This window comes from Eurytemora carolleeae, unplaced genomic scaffold, assembly GCF_000591075.1.
Source record: "Eurytemora carolleeae unplaced genomic scaffold, Eaff_2.0 scaffold467, whole genome shotgun sequence".
Taxonomy (NCBI): domain Eukaryota; kingdom Metazoa; phylum Arthropoda; class Copepoda; order Calanoida; family Temoridae; genus Eurytemora; species Eurytemora carolleeae.
Window position 1 is genome coordinate 56,565 of NW_019396432.1, and position 27,818 is coordinate 84,382.

Genomic DNA, 27,818 nt, shown 5'->3' on the forward strand with positions numbered 1-27,818 from the left:
TTTTATATATTTGTAATGCTGACTTTGCACAATAAAATCTCAAGATTCTTTCTACAAATTGGTTTAAATTTTCTACAATTTCAAACAAACAACAAATCTTTAGTCATTACAACGGAACTGAGTTTTTGCCATAAACTCTGATTTTTAATCCATTTATCTTTGCAACCCAATCTCGTAGACCTTAAATATTTCAAACTATAAACACTGCTAAATAAAATAATCCGAGTTTAAAATATAAAAGATTTAAATAACATGTTGCAAAGATATTATTAGAAAATTTTTTTGTGTCAAAGTAAATGATTTAAGTAAATGAAACTTTTAAGAGCGATGAGGATGGTCCTTTAGTCTGTTCTAGACACAGCGTTCGGCCCAAAAATTGGTTTGAACTAAAATTAAAGAAAGATAATGACTTACAATGTATTTGGTCAGATTGATGCCCAGGTAAAGGTTTAGAGGGTACCCTTGTAAATCGTAAATTACAGTTCCTTAAATATGGTAAATATGGTAAATATGGTAAATATGGTAAATATGGTAAATGAAAACATTCTAGCATGTAGATTGCGGAGTCCATTAGCGCCTGATCCAATCAGGGTTCAGTCATGTGTTTGTTGTCTATTCTGAACCAAAAGAAATAGTATGGTGGTAACATCTATCTTTCTATCTATCTCATTATCTAATTAGAGAAAAATCCTTCATTAGGCGCTATCAGTAAATGGAATTATTTACTTCTACTGATACTAGTGAGGGGAGATTGTTCTTTTTCAATTCTAAGAAAATTGACACATGACATGCTGCTGAAATGGCATAATTAATAATTAAACTCAAAAAACTTTACATTTTCAAAATTCCTGATCTCTCTTCTCCATGGTAAAGTAAGTTGATTAATAATGAAGGATATGTTGTCTAATAACAATAAATGTGGAAAGTGCAGAGGATTATCAAATCCTCAAATCATTAGTGTTGGATCCTGGAATCTTCTCCTTTTAATACACTCGTTTTTTATTAGGTATTAGGTAGAAGCAATTTTCCTTCTAAAAAGAAACATTTATTTCAAATTGGTTTTGCAGTTTACAACTTTAATTCCTTGTAAATATAAAAGTACAGGGATTTTTAGTATATGTTAGTTCGGTGGAAAGTATGTGACGTCTTCTTCTCCTACCTTTACAAGCACTATAGTTTCAGTAAAGTAAATATTTCCATTTACTATTAGCGCCAATTGAAGGATTCATATCTCTAATTGGATAATGAGATAGATAGAAAGATAGATGTTACCGCCATACTATTTCTATTGGTTCAGAATAGACAACAAACACATGACTGAGCCCTAATTGGATCAGGCGCTAATGGACTCGGCATACAGAAGTGACATGCACTGCATTATAAAATATGAATTTACACTTGTTATGGGCACAAATATGTCATATATCCTTCATAAATGGATTTATCTGTTTCATCTATCTATCTTCTATATAATAAATGCAAGACATTTGTATATATGTTCTCCTTAAACTTTGCATGTCCTGCAGATCCGAGCGGGCCCAAAAAGGAATTGAGCCTTTGTCCCAAATTCTGATTTTCTAATCCCTTTATCTATGCAAACCCAGTGTCGAAAGACTTTAAATATTTAAAACTATGAATTCTGTTAAGATCAAATAATGTAAGTTTGAAATATCAAATTTAAGGTTTATACCATCAGTGCTAAGATATAGGGAGTAGAAAATTTGAGTTTGTGGCTTGATTCCTTTGTCGTGGCAACTCACATGACCCCTGGATGGTTTTATAAACGGTTGAAATGTAAATAATTTCCTGAAAAAATGTCAAAATTAAATATTTCAAACTTTAAGCATATTTATTTAAATATATACAAATAATATTAAAACTAAACATTTGAAAACAGCAAAATAAACATCTTAATAAGAAACTGATATTTTATCTTCACACACTAGAAGAGACTTATATAATTCTTTGGGGCATTAATTAGACTTAGCATCAAATTTATTTTACAAATTTTTAGACATTGGTTTCGTTAAAAATTATGAAAACCATCTTATCAAAAGCTTAGAGAAGACAATTAGAAAGAGAAAGAAAAATAACTTTGAAAATCGTGTTTACAAATTTACATTCAGAGACGTTTCCTCAGTAAAAAGAGACAAAATTTAAAAGATTATGTTCTTAATACTTTTTACCAGGAAAACTTTTTTTTCTCTATCAAACAAAGACCAGAAGTTTAACAAGAAATTGATTTAATTTGTTTTTCAAAAGTTGCTCCTAAATAATTAAGTTGTTTGCACAAGCTGATCCACTTTTGATAGTAAGTTGATCATTAATTCATTAAATCACAAGTTGATCACATGTAATCTTATGTAGATCTAAAGTATATAACAAGTTGAGTTGACAATTTATGCAACAAATTAATAATAAATTAATCACAAGTTGATAACAAGTTGATTAGAGTTGATATAACAAAAATTGATCACAAATTCATCGAAGCTTTTTTTAGGAGTAAATAGTCATCAAAATCATTTCCTCAAGAGAAAGTGGATTCCCTTTCATCTTGGTGTCAATACTATGGAACCGTTCTAAAATATTAATAATCATGAAATATTGTGAAAACGTTCTGAAATATTAATTATAATGAAATATTGTGAAACCGTTCAAAAATGAAATACTGTGAAACCGTTCTAAAATATTAATAATAATGAAATATTGTGGAACCATTCAATAATGAAATACTGTGGAACCGTTCTAAAATATTAATCATAATGAAATATTGTGGAACCATTCAATAATGAAATATTGTGGAACCGTTCTCAAATATTAATATTAATGAAATATTGTGGAACCATTCAATAATGAAATATTGTGTGAACCGTTCTAAAATATTAATATTAATGAAATATTGTGGAACCGTTCTAAAATATTAATAATAATGAAATATTGTGAAACCGTTCAATAATGAAATACTGTGGAACCGTTCTAAAATATTAGTAATGAAATATTGTGGAACCATTCTAAAATATTAATTATAATGAAATATTGTGGAATCGTTCTAAAATATTAATTATAATGAAATACTGTGGAACCGTTTTAAAATATTAATATTAATTAAGATATGTAATAACAAGGAAATATTGCGGAACCGTCCAAAAATATGTAATAATAATGAAATATTGTGGAACCGTCCTAAAATATGTAAAAATAATGAAATATTGTGGAACCGTTCTAAAATATGCAATAATTTAATGAAATATAATGTAAAACTGTTCATTGTATTATTTAAAATCTCTTTGCTGTCTGTTTTAAGTTTTTATGATTAATAATACCTTTTCTTGTCTTGATATATATATATTTATTATTATATAAAAATTCGTAATAATATAATATTTCCATTTCAGATTAATTTAAAATCACTAAACATATTCCACGGAATTAAAATCAAAAAGTAAATTATTTCAATTATTGTAGTGCCAAACTAATAAAACTTACCGTGTGCCAGATGAAGACGAATCATAACAGTTACGTAGGATTCGGAAGATACAAATCGGTTTTTAGCAAACCTAGACAACAAATATGTATTAATCAAAACAATATGATGAAAAAATATTCTGACGCAAACATAAATCGCGATTTTCCAATATTGAAGATTGAAACACGCCATTTGCAGTCTTGCAAATGTAGATAGTTACCTGCACAATGTTTGAGACCGTAAAGACGACATGAAATTTTATAAATATGATGATTACAAGGTTTAATTTAGTCGTATGCCTTAAATACAGTCGTTTAATGGCTTTATTATTGATTTGCTAAAGAATTAAACAATTTTACAGTTGCAGGGAATAATAAATATAAAGAAACAGACATCATAAATTCCGTACAGTCGTCTCCTTTGAGGGTAATCCTGTATATTGGAGTCAAACCAAGGTTTTTAAATAAAAGAATTAATTTAGAAAATGTAAAAAATTTATTTTTAATTCTAGAGTTTCCAACCTGAGAACTAGACATTCAAGAACCTTGTTTGAAACACTGAGTCCAGCCTCCCATAATATTAACCTCAGGTTAAAGCTGGAGGTTTTACCAGAATGATGACGATCAAATTTTAGAAAGGCGGCCTACAATTAAACTTAAATTAGTATATGTACCATAACTTAAATCATTAGTATTAGTAAAGCGAGAACCAGAAAACTCTGGAATGAGAAGACGACTTTTAGACTCAAGGACTTTAAACAGACCAATTTCACTTAGTAAGCGGTTTAAGTAAAACTATTTTTTTTGTAGCAACATAAAATATGCTTAATTATTGCTTCCAATTCCACAATTTACTGGTTCAGAATCAGGGTGCATACGAATGACAAAAACGTTAACCAGAATAAATCGGAATGTTAAAGTCGTCGTTGTTTGATTAAAAAAATATCGCTTAAGATTTGGTAATTTGTTTTATGGAACTTTACATGATATGATATTTATATCATATTTTATAATATGTTTAAAAGGTCGACTTTTAACTGTTTTTTTTTCAGTAAACGGTGGTAGGTGATTATATCAATACAATGAAGACGACTTTTTATGTAGGTTCTGATTGTTAGCAAGCTTTTTTAAAATTATAAGTTTACAAGTAATTAAAGAAAAGCTTTTTTAAATTGACAGCATCTCTTGACTTCTATGTTTATGTGTATCCAAGCTGTTTAACAGCTTGATATATATTTATATACAGTAATAAGCGGAAATGAGTGGTACAATTGTCTTTCTGTAATTTTTAAAATTATTAAATACTTATTAAATTGTTCTATAAGTACCATAGTAAACAATATATATATAATACATAAAAACGCAAATGTAAATGTTTAATTTTCAAATATCAACAAAGAAATTAAATGTCGTCTTACCTTCCAGAAATGAAGCATATGCAGTAGGACAGGAATCTCCATCAAATTTATCCGTCCTATAAATAAAAAATAAAACCATTAATTACAATATAAATATTAAAAAGTGCTTTTAAAAAATGAAGTAGGAGTGTATTAACAAAGTGTGTAAAGAAGAACCTCTTATAAGCTTATTACAAAGTTAAACAGTTTTGATTACAGAAAAATGTCGACATTTATTATTTTTGAAAAATACGGCAACTTGAATAGAAAAATTAGTGAAATGATTGAGAATGATTAAAAATTGACATTTCAGTGCAAAGCAATAATTAAAAGTTAAGATAAAAGCCTAGTATCTTATAAATACAAGCATTTTTTGAGGGTAAACCTGCATAACACATAATTCAAACTATCACGTGTATATTCAATGGAAAAATGGGATGGAAAAAATGTAAAATGTTGAATTTTAAAGATAACTACCGGACCTGAAATATTATAGTCCCGGAGCATGACCAGGTGCCGGCAAAGCTCTAGGCTTGGTTTCTCTATCAGATACGCCTACAATATTTTTATGAAGTACATTTTTTTTAATATAGAAAAATACATAAAAATGATTTCATACAGTGACAATCATAAAACTGTGGATTAGGAAGACGACATGAAGCCTATTTGATGTTGTACCAAAGCAAATATATTCAATCATAACTTCGTAAATCACTTGTCAAGATTATGTAGAATAGGAAGACGACATACAACTTACAACCAATACTGAAGTACGCATTTGATGTTGTTATAAAGCAAATAGCATTTCGAGTGAATTGGGTCAGTTTACACTGCACAATTGCTGTGTCTCATGTTCATTTGTATAATTTAAAGTCATAACTTGAGTCTAGTAGTAGTTTAGTTTTCGTATTCCAGAGATTTATGGTTACCACTGTAGTAATATTATTTATGTTCCAACATAAATAACAATGCATTATGGTTTAGTTTTTAACAATAAAGAATATTTAATATGAGCCAATTGAAAATATAATGTCGATAAGTATTGTTTTTGATCGGAATTTGTAGAAACTAATTATTCATATTGCAATCACAACTAAATTTGCGTTCACAAGTAATTAGTCATCTCGCAAATAATAAAATAATTATCAGGAATGAATTTATTAAACTTATAAATACATATGCATTCTATTTGTTTATATATTTATCTGGTAAGCTTTTGTCACTCCTACTTTTTAAAAGTAATACATACATAATAAGAATATTTTATTGTAAATAACATGCATTGCTTACAGCGGAGAACACAGTTAAACTTAATTCTAACGGAAGATATCTAGCGACCGTGGTATTATCCTTCAAAGTACACACACACATCATTAAAAAAAACCTATATATGACTATTTGTGATCCGAATGTTTTTATTGGAAAAAAGAATCAGTTTGACATAAATTGAATTAATTATGTTTTAGCTGTAATACAAATCAGGGATTTTCTCATTACTCAATTAAGCATCAGATAAAAACATAGAGAATAGGATATATATTAGAGGGGAATTTAGAGAATCTCTCGGTATGAATTTTTTCAGTCCCTTTCAGCCTGAAAGGGAGTTCAAAGTGTACTAATCATGTAAATGTTCACAAATTATATTCAGTAGAGTACATTAATACAGTATGTTCCCTAGACTATTCATTTCAATTTCGAATTTTTTAAAGATGTTAAATAAACTTTATAATGAATTAGGTGAATAAAAAACATCATTTGATTTATAGTTATTACAGAAAATCATCGTTTGTAAAGTGAAAGGCATAGAGTCTATGTGAAATGATCATTGGTCAATTATGAAACAAGCCTATTTCATAATTTGGTTTTATTTTAACATTAATTTTAGAATTTCTATAAAATTATATTCAAGGGCCCAAAAGGTTATATAACACAAATATGTGAGGTACACCTGCAGTATGGAAACAGTACAACAAAATGGCCGTTTTACACTTTTTTCTAGTAAATTCCCTTCTAATATATATTATATTCTCTTTGGATGAAAATAGATTGATATCAATCAATTCCAAATTCAATTCTGATTTAGACTATACCCCCTTTTCATTTATTGAGAACACTCCCTTTAACAAGAATCAAAAACAATATATCTACCTTCCAGTGTCCTTTGAGAATCTTGAGAAGAATGGTGGCATCAATATCAGGAGGATATTTTGAGACAAGGCGGTTCAAGATTATACGGCTATCCGTCTAAACAAATATATATTAAGATGTACATATACATCAAGCCATTTACTAATTACTGTTTGGCTCTTCTTCAAAATAACTGTTTATACAGTGAGAACCAGAAAACTGTGGAATAGGGAGACGACATTATAGCAAATAATTATACTAGTTTAACTTATTAAACAATTTATTAAGTGGTCTGCTGGTCTGTTTACACTGCAAAATGTCTTATGTTCATTGGAATATTAAGAGTCCTAAGTTGGGTATGAAAGTCGTCTTCCTATTCCAGTTTTATGGTTCTCATTGTTTACAATGACAAAATTCCGCTAACCGTCTTATTGTTGTACACTATTGTCTATTTATATTCGAATTGGTGCACGCTATCCATCTAAATTCTAAATAAATACACCCTGTCCTACAAAAATGACAGAAGCAAGACAATGTAAAAGGTCGTCTTGGATTTTAAAAATAATTTTCGGCCTTTTCCCCTTAAATCTACTTTTAAAATATTTACTCTATAGATAATAATAAAAAAATAACCCTAGTCGTGACATTTTTATAATGTGCTTTGCCTTATATAAAATTTTAAAAATTGAATTTTGCTTAAAACTGAGCGAAATTCGGGTATTACAGCACAAAAAAGGCACACCACATTTTGGAAATGCCAGAGTTAGGAGAATTTTGCAATTATTGTTTCCAGAATCAATAGAAAAGAAAAAAGGGGGATATAGATTAATTCAGAACAAAATTCTAAATCTGCATATTCTAGATTCACCGACAAAAGGTCAAACGACACAGGGTCAAACGACAAAGGGTCAAACGACAAAGGGTCAAAAGTGCGACAAAGGGTCAAACGACAAAAGGTCAAAATGATAAAAATATTTTTTGATTTGAATCATAGGAAACTCGCAACCCTCCTATCAATTTTGTACATGGATCTTATATGTTAGACATGGATATAATTGACCATGTGGCCGCAGCGCTCGGCCCAGAAAGTGTCTTAACCTAACCTAACCCTAAATAATAATAAATAAATACTAACTGTAACAGATGTCAAAGTTAAAAAAAAAATTTGCCCCTTTGTCGCATTTTTTGACCCTATGTCGTTTTACCCTTTGTCGTTTGACCCTTTTTCGTTTGACCCAGTGTCGTTTGAACCTTTGTCGCGCTTTTGACCCTTTGTCGTTTGACCCAGTGTCGTTTGACCCTTTGTCGCGCTTTTGACCATTTGTCGTTTGACCCTTTGCCGGTGAACTGCATATTTGATGTCGGAAAATAGAATGTGCAAAACAAATTTAAAATAAAAACAATTTAGAAAAATTTGAATATTTGATAACTGACATGCAGCAATGCAGCATACTTTTAATTAACCTTCCCAATACTTTCAATTAATAGTTTCATGCACCATGCAGGTCATTTGTTAAAGCACACCAAAACCAAAAATGATTAGGCACTCTAATCAAAAAAGTTTATGAATTAACATACATGTTTTAATTGCAACTTTTGTAGATTTAGGCTGGATTTTGTAAAGGGAATCGCGGAATAGTTTTTTTTCTCTAAGTAATTTTTCATGACAAAATTCAACATAGGTGTATTAAGATTCTGTTCCCACTAAAAATCTGTTTTGAATTTATGAAACAGTAAATACTTTTACATAAATCTTTATATTGAATCTTATCTTTTTTTGTTGAAAAATATATACATGTGAGTAAAATAATCTACCTTGGGAGAAAACTTGTAGGAAAATTTTAGTCTTGAGGTAGATACGTCACTCTCATCAAAATATGTTGCCTGGGGGCACATATAAACATTAGTAAGACTAGTTCTCAAAAAGAAAAATAATTTGGAAAATGTAAAAAAAAAATTAATTAAAATTAAAAAACCAAAATATTTAGAGCAACAAAGGCTTCCATGCAAGAGAGAAAAGGTTTAAATGTGTGCGAGTTATAAGTTTATAAATCCGTGGGAAAACCTTCTTATTTGTTAAGTTCCTCAATGTGTGCAAATATTTTCCAGAATTGAATAACAAACGTGAGGTTTCCAGGACCAAGGCGCACTGGCATATGTAATCAAAATACCAAGAAATGTTGCAATTAAAATTTCCCGCTCACAAGTACAGAGGAAAACAATGCAACATTTCTGCAGATTCTTAGTTTCATTTTTTTTTGGCAATTTAAGGCATCAAAGTTACCAATCTATTAATGATCTTTTATCCTCAACTTAAAAACATAGAAAGCCTATGAGGTTGGGAACGCAAAAACTGTTCCACGTTCGTTAACAAGGGGTTCGTTCAACGTTCGTTCTTTTCAAAATCATCCCGTTTCAAAATTTGGCCCCGTTTAACACTTTTCTATTTTTTTTTGTTAACGTTCAAGTTCTCAACGATGGTGGATCGTCAACGATGGTTGATAAATAAAGATAATTGATTATTAACAATTTTGGATCTTTGTCAAAATGGCAGGGTTTCTAACGTTCGTTCGTTAATTTTTCGAATGATATGTTTGCTAACGGTACAACCAGTTCGTTAATTTTAAAAAAGTATCGTTCCGTGTTTACGGCGCATAGCCCTAGGTCAAGGTGCAATTACAAAGTGTTTGAGGGAAGCAAATTATTTAAAAAAGGAATCAATGCATTTATACAACTTGTAGAGACACGCAAAAACAGAAAATTTGAAGAAACCAAGCCGTTTTACTGTTTTAAGTAATTACATTATTTCTATTCTTTTTAAAAGTGATATTGTTTAAAAACCGGAATTTCCAGAAAATTAAAAGATGTCTTGATAACCGTTTTTGACATTTAAAAATAGTTGTGGCGTGGCGGATTTAAAAATATGGCTTATGAAAAGTTATCACAAAATAACCCAAATCCTTCCTTTTATAAAATTTAATCTTCCTTTTTTTGGTGCTTTCAAAATTGATGAAAATATGAATGAATTCGTTCAGAATAAGATATTTTTTGTTTTATTTAATAAATTGAAATCTTAACGAATTATCTTTGGTTGTTTTTAATTTTAAAGTACATAAAGGGCAGATCTCATTTTGGAAATGGGAGGAAAAGGGTTACTTTCCTGATATGTTTAGATGCTTAGATGTTTAGATGTTTAGCTATTTCGACGTTTATAAAATAAACACCAACTAACCAACTTCAGATAAAAACCGATGTTGAAAATAAGAAAAGAAATGACTTCAGCAAATTTATTAAATTTTAAAGTTCTAAAAAAATTTACAACCAATCCGTTAAAGCGTGATAATTAATTCATTTTAAACTTACATATTTCAGGCTGTCCTCAAATTCAACCAAGACATTTCTGATAAGCTGATTGTCCTCATTAACCTCCCTAAATAATAAGAGAAACATAATCATATAAACTTTAATTTTTTTTGTGGCAATTACAAAAAATAACAAAAAATAGCGATTTTATCGATTTCTTTTAGTGAATAATGACCATCGTAATTTTTTAAGCCAAAATTTTAAAATTTTAAAATTCTGACAATTCATAAATCTTTCCTTGGGTCCACAAAAAATTTAGCCCCTAACAGTTTAGTTGTTTTGGCGTTTGTTGGATAATAAAAGACAGACCGACTATCCAAGTTTATATTTATAAAAATTAAATCTTTTTCAGAAAAAGGTCCGATAAAGACGATATTTATAAAGGTTTTCTATTTACCAGATATTACTCTGCTCATCTGTGAGTATTCGCAGAAGAAACTTTCCATCACAGTTCGGTACATTCGTCTAAATATTACATTTAAAGGGACTGTTAGTGTGATCTCAAGTGACCCTTGAAACGATACCCTTGAAACCTTAATTTATAAAAATGTGATGGATAACGTCGTTTTTTTAAGTAGAAAAAGTTTTTGATTCTGATAATTGGAAATGAAAATAAGCTTTTAAATGAAATGAAAAACATGTATATCTAATCAATACTTAATCAAGCAAAGCTTTTAAGGGCCCCTTTGTAAATTGGGGATTGCCACTTTTGCTAGAGGGTCACTTGAAATTACGCTTACAGTCCCTAATTTGCTCTTATTTATTACATTTGTACTGAGTACTATTTCCAAAGTACCTGTGGCATGACAATGTACTCCCCAGGTGGAAGTGTAAAGAAGGTAACCACCTCCCTTGCTACACTATGTACTGAGTACTATTTCCAAGGTACCTGTGGCATGACAATGTACTCCCCAGGTGGAAGTGTAAAGAAGGTAACTACCTCCCTTGCTACACTATAATTGGTTACATCAAGTACCTGTGGCATGACAATGTACTCCCCAGGTGGAAGTGTAAAGAAGGTAACCACCTCCCTTGCTACACTATGATTGGTGACATCAAGAGGTTTCTAAATACAGAAATGTATAAAAACTACTGGTTTAAAAAAAGAGGAAAATAAACAAACAGAGCTGGAAACTCTAGTGTTGGATACCCTCAATCCAGTTCACTTAATCTCAATATCCACTATGGACACTTTAAATTTTCTGCTTAATCCTCTCTTCTGGATTTTCCTGCTGGGTTCCGACCAATGAGAGTTATCTCATTGACTGTGTAAAAAATTTCCCGTCTTCTGATTAGCTGTTCGGTATATGCAAACAACACTCTGACTGGTTGAAATTTAGACACTTTCCTGGATATCAAAATAAAGATTATATTAATCTGCAGATTAGCAAAAGTGGAGTCTCGATATCCACAATTCTAAAGTTTTCAGCTCTGGTGAAACAGAATATGAATATGGGTAATTTCCTAGTATAGGATTTTTGGACCCCCCCATCCTGTAAATTTTGTACATGCATCTCATATGTAACACATGATTATAATTAGTCGTGTGGCCGCAGCGCACGGTCCCATAGCCTTTTCTAGCCTCGGCCTCCCGGCCTGTCCCAGCCGCAATGCTCGGCCCTGAAATTTTCTTAACCCAGCCTACCCTAAGATAATGCTAAATAAACAATAATAATTTTGCTGAAAATTAGTTGGTTATGTACAAAATTGATAGGAGGGGAGGGGGGGGGGGACCAAATATAATATACTAGGACGGACCCTAAATATGTACATACATGTTCTATAACATATTGTGGAGTTAATCTTGTCATTGTACTGGGAACCTCGTAGACAGCAAATCCTTTAGGGAAACACACAATCAGTTATATTATTACATTTGTACCATTTAAACAAGTATTAGCATAAATGTAACAATAATTTATATTTAAAATGATGGCTGATTCAGTGATTAAGCCCAGCTTTAACAAATTTAATTTTATAAACACCTTGATTGGTTTATATAGATGATAACATTTATAATTTACAATAATGAAAATAACTAAAATAATGTAAATAGTTATGAAAATAATTATCAAAATAATAATAGCAACAGCAAAAATAACAATAATTAGGAAGTATACTGTTTTATGTGTAAAATTAACAACTGGCGAAAAGTCGCAAAAAAACGATTTTGAAAAAATAATTGAATGTTTCCTATATGATGAAGAGTTCTTCGCTTCTTGTTGTTTAGTGTGTTAGTTTCGTACTGCTGGGTCACTAAATAAACTTTGTTTAAGATTAGGTAAGAAATCTGACTTAAGGTCAAAGAGTGCAGGTTATATGTTGAGTGTGTTCAGATATTAAGTGCAAGATCAAAATCAGGGTAGTTCTAAGTGACTCTCAATGCAAAGATGGTAATGACCGATTCACAACGGTAGTCTTGAAACGTTTATGTAATCAATTATGTGGAAGATTCTTTCTAGGTTTAAAAGCGTTAAATTCTGATAATGTCTTTATGCATAAATCACTTTTGTAGAAAAACTACAATTGAAAATAATCAGTTTTTAAATCAAAATCATTTATATTTAATAATACTTGATCAGACAAAGTTTTTCAGGGCACCCTGGAGAAACGTTAATTTGCTTTCTTTTTAAAGCAATCTTTTAAAAAAAAATTGTTAATTGTAAAACTGAGATCTAGACAACTCTGAAAGATATTCATCAAATTTTCAGCAAGCCTCGACGTAAAAGTGTCGCAACACCTTGACCTTAGGTTTTTTCTCACCAACTCAGTTATAATTTTTTGTAGCCATAGGCATGTTTATTTTAAAATTGTAACGAACTTTTAGTGACAAAAAACTTCCGTCACAAATATTTCTGCATTTTAGAAACATTTATTATTATTATTTTGTGCACTAATGAAATATGAATATGAAAGTAAAGGCAAAAAGGAAAAGATTTAACGATTGTAAAATTAAATCGTGAATCGGACATTGCTATTCAAGGAAACACATCGGAATTATCTCAATCTAACACATATAAACTTAAAAATATGAAAATATCTTTCACATTATTGCTCAGATAAAGGTTTCAAGGGTACCGTTGTGATTCAGACGTTGCCATCTTTGCATGGAGTGTCACTTGAAATTACGTTTACAGTCCCTTTAAGACTAGTCACGTGTCATTATGACGTAGCTTTTTCCAAAGGATAAAAGTCAATATTAAGAAAGAGGTCAATGATATATATATATTATTCTAACCTGAAACAACAACGTGGCATTTAGCTGTTCCTGTTCTAGGGATCTGAATATGGAACTGAGGATTCATGGCAGTTGTTTCTAAAATTATAGATGCTCGGATTAACAATAGAAAAATACACAAAAATACAGATCTGCAGATTAACTTAATTCCTCTTCGAGATACCTCCTGAGATAATGAAAGGATCGATCATCCATCCTAAAATTTAAAAGTGACTACATTGGATATCGAGATCAATCGTTTCAGATTTGCTATACTCCACATAAAAGTTGCTATCTGAGTTTTTCTATTGTTGATTCTGTAACTAAAGAACGTGCAGGGTAGGAAAAAAACAGGATTAGAGTTGTTTCACACAATATCACATTTCTTTTCACATTATTCTAATTTAAAACATTAAATAATTTTACTCTAAGAAGTATTTCTAAAAATAAGATTTTTTATTATAACAGTTACAATATAAAAAGGTTGAATGATGTCACCTATGTATCCTGGACCTCCCCCGGCATTGTAACCAGACCTCCAGCGACGTCTTGCCAGTACAGCACGCCAGGGTTTCTTGCTGTGCAGGGCAGGTTCACTCATCCAGTCGTCAGGACCTTAGAGATGATAATAATAGTAACAATATAAATTATGATAATAAAGGGACTGTACACTTGATTTTAAGTGACCCCCGTTCAAAGAAGGCATTGTCCGATTTACAGCAGGACCCTTTAAACCTTTGAGTGTTAATCGAGTAAAGAGAGCTCTGTGTTTTTAAATCTTTAAACCACCACTTAAATTTCTGTAAAACGCGGTGTACGTTGCGCACAGTGTGAAATTAATACAGCTGATGCTTTTCTTTTAACCCTTAACATTACCGAAAATTTTACATAAAAAGTGGTTTCCAAAATTCAAATTAAATTTTGTATTTTTGGCCGATTCTAGAAAGTAAATGTTAACATTTTTAAAACTTAAAACAGCTTGTAAACAATGGGTTTAACAATTAAAAGCATTTTTGTAGACAAATGAAAATAGTTCCGACAACCTTGTTCAGTCAAAGGTTTTAAGGGCATTGTTATCTTTGCATGGAGAGTCACTTGAAGTTACACCATAATTCCCTTTAACAGCTATAACAAAAATGTGAATAATAATAATTGTTAATATCATTATTTTTATTAATAATGATCATAACAAGAAATGTAATAATTGTAATAGTAAGAATGATAATAATAATAATCTCATGTTGATAGTAACCTATATGAACCAGATCTAGATGGGAGAACTGTTTAGCAAAATCATCAAACGACATCCAGAATTCTCCCTCATTGCGTACACGTACAGACAACAGTTCCTGCAGATCATTTGGGATTAGATCAATTTTTAAAATATTTTTGTAACAGTTGTAAAATTTTTAAAACATTTTTGTAACAGTTGTAAAATTTGTAAAACATTACTTTTACAAAAAATAGTAAATAGATAGGACTTATTTGACTGACTATACAGTTTTTAGTGATTGGCAATAATTTTTTTAACTTTTAAGATTTTAAGCTTTTAAAAGGGTCCACAAAGATTTCCAACATTTCAAAATTGTATTCTGTAAAAGTTTGTCTTTATTAGAAAACTATACAAAATATTTGTTCTAAAAAAATTAAAGAGAAAACCAACCAAAAAAATATAGTTTTTCGTTGGTTTTTGCACATATCAGTACTCAGGGTTAACATTTAGAAAGTGTAAGGAAACCCGAGTTTTAGAATAAATTCTTCTTAAAATGGTAAACTGTATCATAATTCTGAATTTTACTACAATGATCAAGTTGTTAAAGTATCTAGAAAATCGTTATTTTGAAAGCAAAATCTCTTTAAAAAAATTGACGCCATTTAATCACTAATATTGTAGTTTTTTTGTCAGTATGTTTAAAACAATATTAAAGGTATATACAATTATTTCTAGTAGTAGTCGCCAGAATGGACGATTTTAGTCCAAAATGGGCGGACATTTTAATGCGAGATTTACAGTGCATAGCCCCCCCCCTTCAGTACACCTCTGGGTATCTGGATCCAAGTCTATGACTAACCTTGTCTCTCTCTGAGAGGGAGTCCCACTCCCAGCTTCTTTCTGACCATGGACCATTCCACTCCCCTCGACCCCAGGGATTCCGCAATCTAAATAAAAAATTTTAAATTTCAAAAATAAAAAAAAACTGGAAAAGTTTGATTTGCAGAAGTCAACCATTAATATCAAAATAAGAAACATTTTAGAAAGAATGACGTTTCTAAGAGATGTTCGCGAACCAGAAAACTGTGGAATAAATGTCGTCTTTATTATCTTTTATACTGATCTATATTATAGAATTTATCTGGCATTTAAAAAAATGTATTTTACAGTCTCGACATTTCACAGTTAAACGAAAAAAAATTACGAGAATTTTACTGTTTTCTGGTTTTCGCTGTATTCCAGTAAATAAAAAGAGACAAATCATTTTATGAAAAATTTACTCAAGAATAATTGAATAATTAAAGAGACTAGCGAATACTAGCTGTGTATCCCGAACCTAAGTTGACCTCTAACCCCAGCTAGATGAATACCTGACTGGATGTGTATCCCGACCCTAGGTTGACCCCTAACCCTAGCTAGATGAATACCTGACATTGATGTGTATCCCCAAGTTGACCCCTAAGCCTAGCTAGATAAATACCTGACTGGATGTGTATCCCCAAGTTGACCCCTAACCCTAGCTACATGAATACCTGACTGGAAGTGTATTTCCAAGTTGACCCCTAACCCTAGCTAGATGAATACCTGACTAGATGTGTATCCTCAAGTTGACCCCAAATCCTAGCTAGATAAATACCTGACTAGATGTGTATCCCCAAGTTGACCCCTAACCCTAGCTAGACCAGTTACACTATATGCATGTCTGGTAACCAATCCATTTCTAAAAATATAAAAATATTATTTTAATCTAAAAAAAAACATTCCCAATTTTATTTTTTGGAAATGATTAAAATAGAGGATTAAAGGAAAATAATAATTACCTTAACCTAGTTTGCCTTTTAGTGTCAGTTTTATCCATATTTATACTAGCTATTAGAAGAGTAGACCTAGGTACAGCACTGTTTAAAACCTAGATTAAACATTAATCAGTTTTATCCATATTTATACTAGCTATTAGAAGAGTAGACCTAGGTACAGCACTGTTTAAAACCTAGATTAAACAGTAATCAGTTTTATCCATATTTATACTAGCTATTAGAAGAGTAGACCTAGGTACAGCACTGTTTAAAACCTAGATTAAACATTAATCAGTTTTATCCATATTTATACTAGCTATTAGAAGAGTAGACCTAGGTACAGCACTGTTTAAAACCTAGATTAAACATTAATCAGTTTTATCCATATTAATACTAGCTATTAGAAGGGTAGACCTAGGTACAGCACTGTTTAAAACCTAGATTAAACATTAATCAGTTTTATCCATATTTATACTAGCTATTAGAAGAGTAGACCTAGGTACAGCACTGTTTAAAACCTAGATTATACAGTAATCAGTGATTATGGTTATAGATTACACATTTCGAAAAATGTATAGGCGCAGAATTTCTTCTGGGTGATTTTACGGCTAAGTCTATCAAACCTTGTTTATCCTTTACTAAAAAGTATAGAAAAGTCTGGCAGATGGAAACATTGTGGGCTTAACAACATTAACTCTAACCATTAATTCTCCAGGCTTGGAATAACATAAAAAAATTCTCGTTCTCTTTGAAGTATTACCTAGATTGGCCATCCTTTGATTGTTTGAGATTAAAAATTATCAAATAAAATTAACATATTTGTGCCTGAAGTTAATGTTTTCAACCGAAATTTGCCGAGGTCTCCTTCATAACTAGATTAAAAAAGTAGACCTAAAGGATCTTTTTACACTGCAGTTAGTGTCTAACAACTGGATTTAGATTCACTAGCTAGCTATACGACCAGATCTGGCATCAATGCTTGATTTTGATCTTTTATTGATGTGCAAATTAAATTAATCTTTTTTCGACATCCTGCATGGTAATTCTGCAGGGACAACTGAAATTAAGAGATTTAGCATTTCTTCTCAAATTAAAAGTGCCTTTACTAGATATCGAGATCAAGTGATCAAGATTAACAGTATTTAATACAACATATTCCCAACTAAGATTAGCAGAAAATGCTGTTTATGTTTAGTCTTGTAATTTCAAATTTATGCTCTTCAAGAATGGGAAGAATTTTTCTTCATAAAATTCTTAGAAAAATCATGTTAGAAATTTCTCACAGTTTATTACAAGTTTTGATAGTGAAATGCCTGAATAAGAATGGTTGTATGTATTCCTTATGTGAATATATATTATATATATATATATATATATTATGCAATATGAAGATTAGTATACAATGCATTCATGCCTTATAAGGATAAAACTCCTATTTATGTGTCAGTGCTGTATTATATACATACATACACCCTTCCTTACATACAAGCTGCAATAAACCATACATCTCTGGATTCTATGCTGTACATGCACTATACACTGTACACTGTACACTGTATACTGTACAGTATGTAAAGTGCATATTGCTAAATCTACCGTAAAAACCAATAACCTTAGATATTTTATGCATTAATAAAAAAAATTTAATAGTTATTCGTTTTTTTTTTACTAGAAATTACTAAGTAAGGCTGAGATATGTATAGATAGATAGATAGATAGGTAGATAGATATATAGATAGTTAGATATGTAGATATATAGATAGATAGATAGATAGATAGATAGATAGATAGATAGATAGATAGATAGATAGATAGATAGATAGATAGATAGATAGATAGATAGATAGGTAGATATATATATAATTATATACATAAATAACTACATACCTGTAATCAAATAGATTTGGTAAGTAAGTGATAAGTATTCTTTCTTATCTAATAAGTATAATACACACCTGGTAAGTAAGTAGTCTATCTTGACTTGTAAGGGAAAAGGATTGCACTATACCCCCGGTAAGATCTTGAAGAGCTTTAGTTGTAAATCCTCCATGCAGAGCCTCATAGCAACCATACAACTAGCAAGGAAATAAAATATAATATTTCATGTGGAAATTGGAAAAAAAACAAATTGAATCTAGTTTTTTTCATTCTATAGTATTAGACATTTAACCAAATCATTTCAACTCCAACTACATTATTTGGCATTTGATTAAATGGTTTAAACTTTTTGTTGACAATAAACATTTTTTTTACCATATTAATAAGTTGTCTGTATGTTAAGGAAATTATGACATATTATACTATTTCGTTTGACCAGCTCAGATATTTGACCTTTAACAATATTTATTGACATTAAGGAAGTAAATTTTTGTTATTTGAAGGTATGAGCTTTCTTGTCTGACATTTAAATTATCTGACTGACCTCTTGTTTAAATTATTTGACCTTTAAATCTAGAAATCTAACCTTAGCATAAGCTTTCTCTAGAAGAGCTGCCCAGAACTCTGCTGGATCTGTTGAGTGGAGGAAGACAAGACGACCCTGAACATTTAAATTTACTAGCTCATCACAATATCTAGTTACAGGGTGTACCAAAATTTATAGTTACAGGGTGTAGCAGAATGATTCATTTTGCATCATGACCTTTTTCACTTATTGAAAGTCGATTTTTGTTTTAAATGTAAGATTTTTGTTCTAAACTATTGTTGAACTATCTAAGACATGATAAGCTTGGATTCGCATGTTTTGGGACATCCAGCATCTTCACAATAAACTGAGCGCACGTGCATCGTGCACTGTATATATACTCACTACTCAAAGATATTTAAAAAATGACGATGGTTCTAAATACTGTTAACATTAAAGGGACTGTAAGCCAAACTTCAAATGACACTCCATGCAAAGATGGCAAGGCCCAAATCGCATCAGCTTAAGCAAATTGTAAATATCTATTTCTTTTTATTTAAAATCTTTCTTTCTCAAAAGTAATTTTTAAAGTGAAGTTAAAGAAATAATTCCTTAGCTGTAACGCTGCCTCACAAATAATATGTGATTCATTTTTATATAAGAACGCATTCTCTACAGGACAAGATATTCCAAGGTTAATGTAGTTCATGTCACTTCTTCAATGGAAGGGTCACAAGGCATTACTTTGACTTTGACTTTAAGAGTAACTTTATAGAAGACTAGCTTGCGAACCCAGCGTTGTCTGCATTACCCAGGTTGCTCATAGTTACTCTCGCCGTTTACCCGCACTTGGTCGTAAATAACGATTTTAGCTTTTTTTCCCGATAAAAGTCGGCCTACTCAAATTAGAATCTAAAAACCAAGCAAGAACATTCCCGTGGCTCTCCCGAGTTCCTCAATCAAAATTTGAGGCCATTTGGTCCAGAGGGTTTTGATTTATGATCGGACAAACAATTACAAACAAACAGACACCCTCACAAGATTACAACTTTATATATAAAGATTACCTTATGCGTTGGCAATCTATCATCTACTAGAACTTCTACCCAGTCTCCAAAGTGCCAAAATCTAAATCTGAAATTAAGGTTAATTATATATGTTCTAAGGAATTTATATAGGTTCTATGTAGTTTATATAGGTTCTATGGAGTTTATTACGTTCTATGGAGTTTATATAGGTTCTATGGAATTTATAGCTAGGTTCTATGGAGTTTATTACGTTCTATGGAATTTATATAGGTTCTATGGAATTTATAGCTAGGTTCTATGGAAATTATATAGATTCTATGGAGTTTATATCGGTAATATGGAGTTTATATTGGTTCTATGGAGTTTATATACGTTCTATGGAATCTATACCTAGGTTCTAAGGAATTTGTTTAGATTCTATGGAGTTTATTTAGGTTATATGGAGTTTATATAGGTTCTATGGAGTTTAAATACGTGCTATGGAGTTTCTTTATTTTCTATGGAGTTTATACATAGGTTCTATGGAGTCTATTTACGTTCTATGGAGTTTATATATAGGTTCTTATGGATTTTATAAACATTCTATGGAGTTAATACAGGTTCTATGGATTATAAAGTTGAATGGAGTTAATACAGGTTCTATGGATTATAAAGTTGTATGGAGTTTATAAAGATTCTATGGAGTTTATTTAAATTGTATGAAGTTTATAAAGGTTTCATGGAGTTTATTTAAGTTGTATGAAGTTTATAAAGGTTCTATGGAGTTTATTTTAAGTTGTATGAAGTTTATAAAGGTTCTATGGAGTTAATATAGAAGTTAAAGAAAAGTGAGAAGATAGCTGATCCGTGCAGATTTAGTTCAATCACTTCTAATGTGCGCCGGTTCAAACTGAAAAGATGTGATTGAACCACGTCTACGTTTTGAAGAATCTTTAAAAGGTTTTTAATGTATTGAAATACTCAGATGCATAAACATCAGGATACGCTTGGACGAAAGTTTAAAAACTCTCCCTACTCTTCCTTTTATCCTTGCATCTTCATATACTCCCTACTCTTCCTTCAATCTTTGCATCTTCATATACTCCCTACTCTTCCTTTTATCCTTGCATCTTCATATACTCCCTACTCTGCCTTCAATCCTTGCATCTCCATATACTCCCTAATTTTCCTTCAATCCTTGCATCTTTATATACTCCCTACTTTTCCTTCAATCCTTGTATCTTCATATACTCCCTACTCTTTCATAAGTCCTTCCATCTCCATATACTCCCTAATTTTCCTTCAATCCTTGCATCTTTATATTCTCTTTAATTTTCCTTCAATCCTTGCATCTTCATTTATATGCCTCCTACTCTTCCTTCAATCCTTGCATCTTAATATACCCCCTACTCTTTCTTCAATTCTTGCATCTTCATTTATATGCCTCCTACTCTTCCTTCAATCCTTGCATCTTCATATTTATACCCCCTACTCTTTACCCAGGGTGGTAAATGATGGTGCTTGTTTGTAAAAATTAGCAAATTTACAAAATAATAACTAGATTTTACAAAGCTAGACAAATTTTAAGATTTTTTTTTATTCATTGTTGATACATATAAATACTCCAAAATGTCAACAAAAAAAATCAAAAAATTTTCATTGAAACAATTGAATTTTTTAAATATTTACCTAAATACCCCACAGTACCCTTGTTCAAAGTTTTGATCTGGAGGCACTACTCTATCCAGAAACCTTTAAAAATAAACAGATAAGCTAGACTCTGGAGGGATGAACAATACAAATGAAGTTGAAGGATAAAACTAAAGGTTGTAGATTGAATCTATAGTTTAGAGGATAAAACTAAAGGTTGGAGGAAAAAACTAAAGGTTGGAGGATGAAACTAAAGGTTGGAGGATGATACTTAATGATTGAGGATGAAACTAAAGGTTGGAGGATGAAACTAAAGGTTGGAGGATGAAACTAAGGGTTGTAGATTGAAACTAAAGGTTGAAGAATAAAACTAAAGGTTGGAGGATAAAACTTAAGGTTGGAGGATGAAACTAAAGGTTGGAGAATAAAACTAAAGGTTGGAGGATAAAACTAAAGGTTGGAGGATGAAAGTAAAGGTTGGAGGATGAATGATGAAGGAGTATAGAATTAAAGGTTAGATAATGAAATTAAATGTCTGCGAATATAAATAAATATTTTTGGCTAGAACAAAAGATTTGAGTCTAAAACTAAAGGTTTGAAGATAGATATAGAAGTATACCTGGGAGTAAGTGTAAGGGAGCTAACAGCAGCCAGTAACCATGGATCTCCTAGTTCTCCTTGTTCAACATCAAACCTAGTTGCTCCCTCAGCTATAAACTTAGGTCTCTGGCAGATCTCCTAAATATTTAAGTTTTAATTTTTCATAAGTACAAACCTTAGTTTACATTGAGGTTTTAAAGATAATCCTCTATATCTTTATTATAATATCTCAGAATCAATGTCCTCTATTTCAAATCCCAATCCTGACTCTATGTCTGAAACCTCAGTTTCTATCTAAAACTCAATATTTATATACTAGAATGGAAAACTTATTATCTGAAACCTCAGTGTCGATAATGTAATTTTATCAATCTGAATCATCTATGTCTAAGATTAGCTTTAAAAGTCTCCTCTATGTATGCCTAGGATGTAACTCTATATATCTGAATCCTCTGTGTCTAGGATGTAACTCTATATATCTGAATCCTCTGTGTCTAGGATGTAACTCTATATATCTGAATCCCCTGTGTCTAGGATGTAACCCTATATATCAGAATCCTTTGTGTTTAAGATGTAACTCTGTATATCTGAATCCTCTGTGTGTAAGATGTAACTCTATATATCTGAATCATCCTCTGTGTCTATCATGTAACTCTATATATCTGAATCCTCTGTGCCTAGGATGTAACTCTATATATCTGAATTCTCTATGTGTAGGATGTAACACTTCATATCTGAATCCTCTGTGCCTGGGATGTAACTCTATATATCTGAATTCTCTATATGTAGGATGCAGCTCCATATATCTGAATTCTCTGACTCTATTATGCAACTCTATATATCTGAATCCCTTGTGTTTAGGATGAAACCATATTTGTCTGAATCCTCTGTGTCCAGGATTTAACTCTATATATCTGAATCCTCTGTGTCTAGGATGTATTTCTATATATCTGAATCCTCTGTGTCTAGGATGTACCCCTATATATCTGAATCCTCTGTGTCTAGAATGTAACCCTATATATCTGAATCCTCTGTGTGTAGGATGTAACTCTATATATTTGATTCCTCTATGTGTAGGATGTAACTCTATATATCTGAATCCTCTGTGTCTAGGATGTATGTAAAGATGAAAAGCATGAGTGGAAAACATCAAGTAATGGTGGTAATTGGAATACAATGGGATTAGGATGCAATATGTACATTAACTGTACACTCAAGACTGTACAGAGAAAACGTATAAAACTTGTATTAAAATGAAGAAAAATGTAAATAATTATCTTCGAATGAATTAATAGAAGTCAAAAAAGATTTAATCATCCTATTTCAGTGTTTGAATTCTGTTTATTAAATGAATTGCAACTTGCATTAAGATTTCTCCCAGTTTAAAATGCAGAAATAATCTAAAGATATTTATCATACATACATTATATATAGTTTAGTTTTAAGGGTTTATTTTAGACGTTTCAGATATTACATAATATATAAGGTTTTATTAAAAAGGATACACCTCATCTGTCCGTCCTTAGCGTACCGTAAATGCTTGATAATTAATTGGATTACAGCTGAAAATTAATGACAAAGAACAGTCATTTAGAAAAAAAATAGACAAATAAAAGTGTGTTTCTATCTCTCCTATCGTATAGCTTGTACCGTAAATGATGGATTTAAAACACAAAAAGATTTATAAATAAACAGATACATCTAAACTGAACCCTTCTAAGACTTTCAGACTACAAATTATTAAAAAGAAACAAATAATTATTTATTATTTTCTTTATTTATGTCTCTTCCTTTTACTCTTTTTAATTACTTTTCCTTCTCTGTTATCGACCCTTTCCGTATGTAGCCTAGCCCGGAGCTAGTTTTCCTTCTCTTTTATCTACTCATTCCGTATATAACCTAGCCCGGAGCTAGTTTTCATTCTCTTTTATCTACCCTTTCCGTACATAACCTAGCCCGGAGCTAGTTTTCCTTCTCTTTTATCTACCCTTTCCGCACATAACCTAGCCCGGAGCTAGTTTTCCTTCTCTTTTATCTACCCTTTCCATATATAATCTAACCCGGAGCTAGTTTTCCTTCTCTTTTATCTACCCTTTCCGCATATAACCTAGCCCGCAGTTAGTTTTCCTTCTCTTTTATCTACCCTTTCCGTACATAACCTAGCCCGGAGCTAGTTTTCCTTCTCTTTTATCTGCCCTTTCCGCATATAATCTAGCCCGGAGCTAGTTTTCCTTCTCTTTTATCTGCCCTTTCCGTTTATAATCTAGCCCGGAGCTAGTTTTCCTTCTCTTTTATCTACCCTTTCCGTATATAACCTAGCCCGTAGCTAGTTTTCCTTCTCTTTTAGCTACCCTTTCCGTACATAATCTAGCCCGGAGCTAGTTTTCCTTCTGTTTTATCTACCCTTTCCGCACATAACCTAGCCCGGAGCTAGTTTTCCTTCTCTTTTATCTACCCTTTCCGCACATAATCTAACCCGGAGCTAGTTTTCCTTCTCTTTTATCTACCCTTTCCGCACATAATCTAGCCCAGAGCTAGTTTTCCTTCTCTTTTATCTACCCTTTCCGTACATAACCTAGCCCGGAGCTAGTTTTCCTTCTCTTTTTCTACCCTTTCCGTACATAAGCTAGCCCAGAGCTAGTTTTCCTTCTCTTTTTTCTACCCTTTCCGTACATAACCTAGCCCGGAGCTAGTTTTCCTTCTCTTTTTTCTACCCTTTCCGTACATAACTTAGCCCGGAGCTAGTTTTCCTTCTCTTTTTTCTACCCTTTCCGTACATAAGCTAGCCCGGAGCTAGTTTTCCTTCTATTTTATCTACCCTATCCCTACATAACCTAGCCCGGAGCTAGTTTTCCTTCTCTTTTATCTACCCTTTCCGTACATAATCTAGCCCGGAGCTAGTTTTCAGTCTCCTCCATCCATCATAAAAAACATTAATTAAGAGTTGAAAGACTGAAGGAACGGTGTAATGAACCATATGCCTGCATACTAACCAACATAAACTCATGGATGTATATCACTCACATACACTTGGCACTAGTGTGAGAAAATAGCCTTCACAAAGTATAAGCATGAAAAATGACCGAATATGTTGTTTAAAAAAAAGGTTTTTAACATAAATACAATTAAGAGTATATTTACCGAAAAGCTTTGAATTTTGGTTGGAAATATTTCTTGAAATTTTGTGTATACTTATAATTGACGGTGACTTTTTTTCTCAATAAAATAACACATTTTTTACATTTAAATCCAATCTAAATCGTATAATTAATATATTTCCAGGAACGCAACCATTTTGTGTGGTCTGGTCTCATATCTGCAGTCTGGGATTTGGTATGAAAGGGGGTAAAAGGTCAAGTCAAAAAGGGGTATCAACAGCTTGAGAAGAGAAGATATGAGAAGAGAAGATATGAGAAGAGAAGATATAAGAAGAGAAGATATGAGAAGAGAAGATATGAGAAGAGAAGATATGAGAAGAGAAGATATGAGAAGAGAAGATATGAGAAGAGAAGATATGAGAAGATAAAATATGAGAAGAGAAGATATGAGAAGAGAGAGAAGATATGAATATAAAGGTTTGATTGTCCCTGCTCAGGGCCATGCACAGACTTATATTTACGCAGCCGACAGGTTATCTAGGAGTATTCTTAGATAAAACCACAGTAAACTGTAATCTAACTCAACTCCCAACTTTTTTATCTCTTGGGAATGGTTGATGGCACACTTTGTAGATTAACGGTAAAAATGTGCCCACTAACACGAAAAATCTATCAGCTCATTGTAGTTTTAAATTGTACATATCTATGGCTAGAAAAATGTATTGTGAAGGAGTAACTAAGGCGAAAGCGGCCAAGATCTCTGTGTATAAAAGTTGAAAAAATAAAAATCTAAATAAAACTTACATGTGGTCTCATCCAGACTATTGGATGAAGATGAGGTTTCTTGTGACTATAAATAGCTTTGTTTGTCGGAGGGAAATCCTGAAGAAAAAGGTCAAATAAACTATTAATTCAATTGATTAAATAAAAAATTTAAAATACAAAGAAATTGAGACTTTTTTTCCCCAATATCTTTCCAACCTGATGGTATAAACCTTTCAAACTTAGATTATTTAATCTTACAGAATTCATAGTTTGAAATATCTAGAAAGGTCTACAACATTGGTTTTGCAACGGATGTTGGGTTTAGAAAAAAATAAATAAAAAAATGATTTCTTCAATAAAAAAAAAAGATTATGTTTTTTACCTGATCTTCAAAAAGTTGTCCTCTATCTCTACATAAACGTTTGATGTGCTGAAAATTTGTCTTTCCTAGTTTTCGCTGCAAAGATCTAAACGTGAACCCGGGTTAATACAATTAACCGGAGAGGAAAGAAAGGTAAAGAATAAGATTGCTCTAAAAATTAAAAAGAAAAGAATAGAGTACGTGCAGATCCAATCAGAATGTTGAAAACTAGAAAAGTCCGCCCTTGTTTTCTTTCAAAAATAAGATTTACACAATTCTTTATCATTATACAAAATACTCAGAAGAGCTGGAACCTTTTGTGTTGTATAATCCCGATCGCTTAATCTCGATATCCACTGTGGGGACTTAGTTTGAGGATCAATGCTTAATCTCTTCATCTCAGTTATCCAGTAGGATTACCATCAGGAATATCGAATAAAGATTAAATTAATCTGCAGATTAACAAAAAAAAAGAGATCAAGCATTGATCTCGATATCCACAATACAAGAATTCCCAGCTCAGGATGTATTAGTTGCACCTGTCCATTGTCCAGTATCTAGAGAGTGTTGACTGTTTATCATCTATTCTAGGGTCCAGGAGACCCCCTCCCGGTCCCAAACCTGGACCCACAGGCCCCAGGGACCCAGGGACAGTTCCTAAAAAAATACAACATATGAAAAACCAAACTTGATAGAAGAACGTTTCAGTGTTTTCTTATTGGCCCATAACACAAAACTTCAAAATATACATTTTTATCAGAATATGAAATTCAGAAGTCAAAATTAAAGTAGATTAACCCCCCCCCCCCCCCCATCTGTAATTGTACGTTTTTTATTCCTTCTCCCTCCCCTTCCATTCCCCGTAACACACTCCCCCATCATTAACGAGTTCTGAGGAATACAGGATAAAAGAGAAGAGACCTCACAACACGAAATCTAAAGAGCTTCAACTCCTTAACTTGTGGCTGGGTTGTTCGAAGACCTAAACTCAATATTTACGGATTCTTAGAAATCATTCATTATCTCAACCTCAGATGTTATTCAATATTTGACACCTTTCAGTCGTCTGTTCAGAAATAACTCTACTTTTACAAGTAAAACTATAACATCAGCATCAGTATTAGCATCCGCATCATCATCAGCATCATCATCAGCATCAGCATCAGCATCACAATCACCGTCACCACCATCAACAAATATCCTCAGCCATAATTAACATCATCAACAACAAACACCAACACTATATCTCTGTCACCATTACAATCACTGACACCATCACCACCGCATGACTCTGACTCTTCTTTAGACTCGGACCATCACAATGAAACTGAGCATGACCGATAAACAAGATCTTT

At 31.7% G+C, this 27,818-nt stretch overlaps 1 protein-coding gene across 1 annotated transcript in view; it reads right to left on the reverse strand.

Moving 5' to 3' along the window:
* Positions 1–1,924: 1,924 nt before the first annotated feature.
* Positions 1,925–27,818, reverse strand: part of LOC111703221 (calpain-9) — a 51,279-nt gene continuing 25,385 nt past the window's right edge. The window contains exons 13-37 of the mRNA XM_023475104.1: positions 27,003–27,120; positions 26,485–26,569; positions 26,142–26,219; positions 22,259–22,377; positions 21,679–21,741; positions 20,050–20,116; positions 19,043–19,117; positions 18,534–18,653; positions 16,603–16,691; positions 16,419–16,502; positions 15,642–15,729; positions 14,822–14,918; positions 14,068–14,184; positions 13,591–13,668; positions 12,546–12,608; positions 12,128–12,192; positions 11,329–11,418; positions 10,750–10,817; positions 10,353–10,419; positions 7,011–7,106; positions 5,345–5,417; positions 4,884–4,939; positions 3,988–4,109; positions 3,487–3,557; positions 1,925–2,579 (exon numbers count right to left, since the gene is read on the reverse strand). Coding sequence (XP_023330872.1) covers positions 2,497–2,579; positions 3,487–3,557; positions 3,988–4,109; positions 4,884–4,939; positions 5,345–5,417; positions 7,011–7,106; positions 10,353–10,419; positions 10,750–10,817; positions 11,329–11,418; positions 12,128–12,192; positions 12,546–12,608; positions 13,591–13,668; positions 14,068–14,184; positions 14,822–14,918; positions 15,642–15,729; positions 16,419–16,502; positions 16,603–16,691; positions 18,534–18,653; positions 19,043–19,117; positions 20,050–20,116; positions 21,679–21,741; positions 22,259–22,377; positions 26,142–26,219; positions 26,485–26,569; positions 27,003–27,120 — 2,132 coding nt within the window. The 3' untranslated portion in view covers positions 1,925–2,496. The remainder of the gene's footprint in view (positions 2,580–3,486; positions 3,558–3,987; positions 4,110–4,883; positions 4,940–5,344; positions 5,418–7,010; positions 7,107–10,352; positions 10,420–10,749; positions 10,818–11,328; positions 11,419–12,127; positions 12,193–12,545; positions 12,609–13,590; positions 13,669–14,067; positions 14,185–14,821; positions 14,919–15,641; positions 15,730–16,418; positions 16,503–16,602; positions 16,692–18,533; positions 18,654–19,042; positions 19,118–20,049; positions 20,117–21,678; positions 21,742–22,258; positions 22,378–26,141; positions 26,220–26,484; positions 26,570–27,002; positions 27,121–27,818) is intronic.